Source organism: Mandrillus leucophaeus, unplaced genomic scaffold (genome assembly GCF_000951045.1).
Source record: "Mandrillus leucophaeus isolate KB7577 unplaced genomic scaffold, Mleu.le_1.0 Scaffold69, whole genome shotgun sequence".
NCBI lineage: Eukaryota > Metazoa > Chordata > Mammalia > Primates > Cercopithecidae > Mandrillus > Mandrillus leucophaeus.
Genome location: NW_012107474.1, coordinates 372,685 through 376,464, shown reverse-complemented (window position 1 = coordinate 376,464; position 3,780 = coordinate 372,685). Strand labels below are relative to the sequence as shown.

The window sequence follows — 3,780 nt, the reverse complement described above, 5'->3', positions numbered from 1 at the left end:
GGCGGGGGGGCGCCTGCGGCAGGGGGAGGAGGCGGGGAGCAGCCGCAGCAGGCACCTGTAGTACTCGTGCTTGTCCTGGGAGTACAGGAGCTGATCGATACACGGCCGCTCATCCACCTTCTCTTCCCAGGTCCCTTCTTTCCATCCCTCTGCATAACTTTGTAGGACGTAAACCTGGTCAATAAAAGGCCCACCAGACTCTGAAAAACACCAAGAGAAGCCGGGCAGCATGACAGCAATTGGAAGCTCACTTAATGGGCACGCATCAGCCACCAGCAGGTGACTCTTACTACTGTACACCACCCTATTCCCAAAGAGACTGCAGGAGGCTCACAAAGGCCCAGACAGGTCAGAGCACAGGCCATGATGGCACAGGGCCGACAGCGTGCAATAGCAGCCAGTGGGGAGGAGCTAGTCCCCGATTCCCCAGCCCCACCCCTGCCTGGCTGCAGCAGGCCCCATCCTCACAGGGGCCCATGTGAGCCCGTCCAGCCTTCACGCCCCTGGTCCAGCCCCGGGGGCTCGCTCTCTGGCCCTCTGTGAGGCCACTGTCCCCTACCCCCTTGGTTTCCCACAGTGCTCCTCACCACCTGGGCCACCATCTACTGCACTGGTGTCCTGCCTCCCCCAGGGACAGGAGCTCAGGCGAGCAGGAATCGTGCCTCTTACCCACGGCCCAACCCACACAGAGAAGGTGACACTGCGTCGCCCAAGAGGTCAACAATCAAGATCTGCTCAAGGGGGCAGGAACACAGCGGAGAAAGAGCACCGCACAGGTGAAGTTCTGGGGAAGGAGCACTGCAGGAAAGGAGCAGTGTGCAGGTGAAGTCCTCGGGCAGGAACATAGCGGGGAGGGAGCACCGTGCAGGTGAAGTCCTCGGGCAGGAATAGCGGGGAGGGAGCACCGTACAGGTGAAGTCCTCGGGCAGGAACATAGCAGGGAGGGAGCACCGTGCAGGTGAAGTCCTGGGGCAGGAACACAGCGGGGAGGGAGCACCGTGCAGGTGAAGTCCTGGGGCAGGAACAAAGCGGGGAGGGAGCACCGTGCAGGCGAAGTCCTGGGGCAGGAACACAGCGGGGAGGGAGCACCGTGCAGGCGAAGTCCTGGGGCAGGAACATAGCGGGGAGGGAGCACCGTGCAGGCGAAGTCCTGGGGCAGGAACATAGTGGGGAGGGAGCACCGTGCAGGCGAAGTCCTGGGGCAGGAACATAGTGGGGAGGGAGCACCGTGCAGGCGAAGTCCTGGGGCAGGAACATAGCGGGGAGGGAGCACCGTACAGGCGAAGTCCTGGGGCAGGAACATAGCGGGGAGGGAGCACCGTGCAGGTGAAGTTCTGGTGTCCTTTTTGCTCACTCATGACTGGGGGCTAAAGGCTGCGTGGCCTACAGGCCCGAGGCCGGAGCTGCGGGGGCTCCTTCTATGCTAGTGGGAGGTGGTGAAGATCCCGCATGCTGGGTGCTATGTTAGCCACATCAGGAGCTAGTTCCTTCCCCACCTTACAGGCAAGGAAACAGCTCAGCAAAGCCCCAGGCTGGTAGACGGCAGGGAAGCGTGAGGCCAGCATATCCGCCTCAGAAGCTCATCACACGGGGTCTGTCTTCCCAGACCTTCCCAAGCACTTGGATGCCCAAGGCCCAGACCTGCCCGCTTCCCTGTCAGGAAACCCACTGGTCCCAAAGGGAGGTAAGGATAACGTCTCCGAGTTCCTGTAACCTAATGTTCAGACCAAGGGCTGGCTGCTAGTTACACCAACTACCCAACCACAGCTTTCATCTTCCAGGACTCATGAGCAAATTGTAAAGTCAACTCAGGATGCACTCTAGGAATGCTTTTTACAAGCGGCAGACTTTGTGACTTGGTATCAACCAGGATGTCAGAGGTTACTCCCTGTTGTTGCATGCCCCTAGCACTCACAAGACTGACCCTGCCAGAGAAAACATTTCAAAGTGACAAGATCTAGGGTGCAACGAGCACCATCCTTGAAAAATGACGGCACGGGAGCCACACTCCTTGGCAGGGAGCAAAGGTCTCTAAGCCCCAAGAGTGGCTGTCCAGTAAGAACTCAACAGTTGCTGGAAAGCAGGAGCCTGACTCAAAACTAACTCATTCATCTTAACGGCTTCTCAAATGCAGCAGCAAAGCATCACTTATTTTTAAATTTATGTCTTCCAAATGACACAACACAAAAAGCTCTGAATACCTTCATTCTAAGAAGAGCTTTAATTCCTCTCCTAAAATTAAATGAAAAAGTTAAGCAACACAAAGTTAAACAAGACAGACCTTTATCCCTGGTGCCGCACAGAGACACCACGAAGCATACTCCGCACGCAGCACGTCATCCTTAGCGTAAAACAGCCTTTCGCACAGGGAGCCGAGTCCTGTCAGTCCAACACCCGGGGTGGCCGCTTTCTTAGGGTGCTAGGGCGGCTCTAACTGCATTCACCTACTCGTCAGGCCACCGTGGGTTCCAGAAGTCAGGGGGCACAAAGCTCATCCACTTCAGGTCTATTTCCCGAGAAACATTTTGGGAAGCTCACTGCAGCATGGGAAAGGGACTGCGCTCCTGAGTGGAGGAGGTGCTGCCACAGGCCTCAGGCAGCAGCGCTGGGCACTGGAGGATGCTGGTGAGTCTGGATGAAGTCGCAAGCCCAACCTGATGTCTACCTTAGAAATGATTGCCCGGCCCCAGTTAAAAAACCACAGCCTCCCAGCGTGCCGCTCGGCCTCACCTGCAATGAATTGCTCATACTCGATGACGGGAATGTTTTTATTGAGACTCGGAAGATCAAAAAACTCAGACCAGGGAATCCGGACCTGGTGGATGTCAGGACTCTGCCAGTGATAGAGGCGGCCCCACGGAGGCAGGACGAGCACCCACTCCTCCGTCTTCAGCAGAGTCTTCAGGAGAGAGGCGATTCGGATATAGACATCCCTGCGCAGGTTGAAGCCTTCCGGGGGGTTGACGTCATACAGAAGATACCTGAGCAGGCAGAATGAGGACCACAGGTCTCGAATGCTGGGGTTTCTGCACGGAAAACCTGACTACTCAGAAGTCTCAGCGTATGGCCCAACTCTAGGCGCTTAAGATGGTCCCCACTTTGTGAAGGCAGTGAGTGGCCTGTTTCTCTATGACCAGTTACTTACGGAGCCCGTAAGCAGAAGCTGCAGACATGCTAACGTCCTTTTAACAACTAGCAATAGTTCAACACTAAGGCTAGAGGAATCCCAGTGACTAGAACCCAAGAATCAGTACCCACATGGTTCTCAAACTGTTTGGTCTAAAGACCCCTTTACACTGGAAACAATGATTGATGGCTGGTTATGTGCAGTATGTCTATTGATATATCCTATATTAGACATTAAAGCTACAAGTATTTAATTCAGATAAAAATAATAAGCCATTACATGTTAACAAAAATCACATATTTAAACAAAAAATAAGCGTACTTTAAAAAATGAATTAGTGAGGAGGACTGTGACGATGTTCTTTTTATTTATTTATTTATTTTGAGACGGAGTCTTGCTCTGTCTCCCAGGCTGGAGTGCAGTGGCCTGATCTCGGCTCACTGCAACCTCCGCCTCCCGGGTTCAGGCCATTCTCCTGCCTCAGCCTCCCGAGTAGCTGGGACTACAGGTGCCTGCCACCACGCCCGGCTAATTTTTTTGCTTTTTAGTAGAGATCGGGTTTCACCATATTAGCCAGGATGGTCTCGATCTCCTGACCTCGTGATCCACCCGCCTCGGCCTCCCAAAGTGCTGGGATTACAGGCGTGAGCCAC

The 3,780-nt window shown here is 54.8% G+C and overlaps 1 protein-coding gene across 1 annotated transcript in view; it reads right to left on the bottom strand.

Moving 5' to 3' along the window:
- POFUT2 (protein O-fucosyltransferase 2) overlaps positions 1-3,173 on the bottom strand; it is a 21,341-nt gene extending 18,168 nt beyond the window's left edge. The window contains exons 1-3 of the mRNA XM_012002596.1: positions 3,142-3,173; positions 2,731-2,981; positions 56-200 (exon numbers count right to left, since the gene is read on the bottom strand). Of these exons, the coding sequence (XP_011857986.1) occupies positions 56-200; positions 2,731-2,981; positions 3,142-3,173 (428 nt within the window). The remainder of the gene's footprint in view (positions 1-55; positions 201-2,730; positions 2,982-3,141) is intronic.
- Positions 3,174-3,780: the final 607 nt, after the last annotated feature.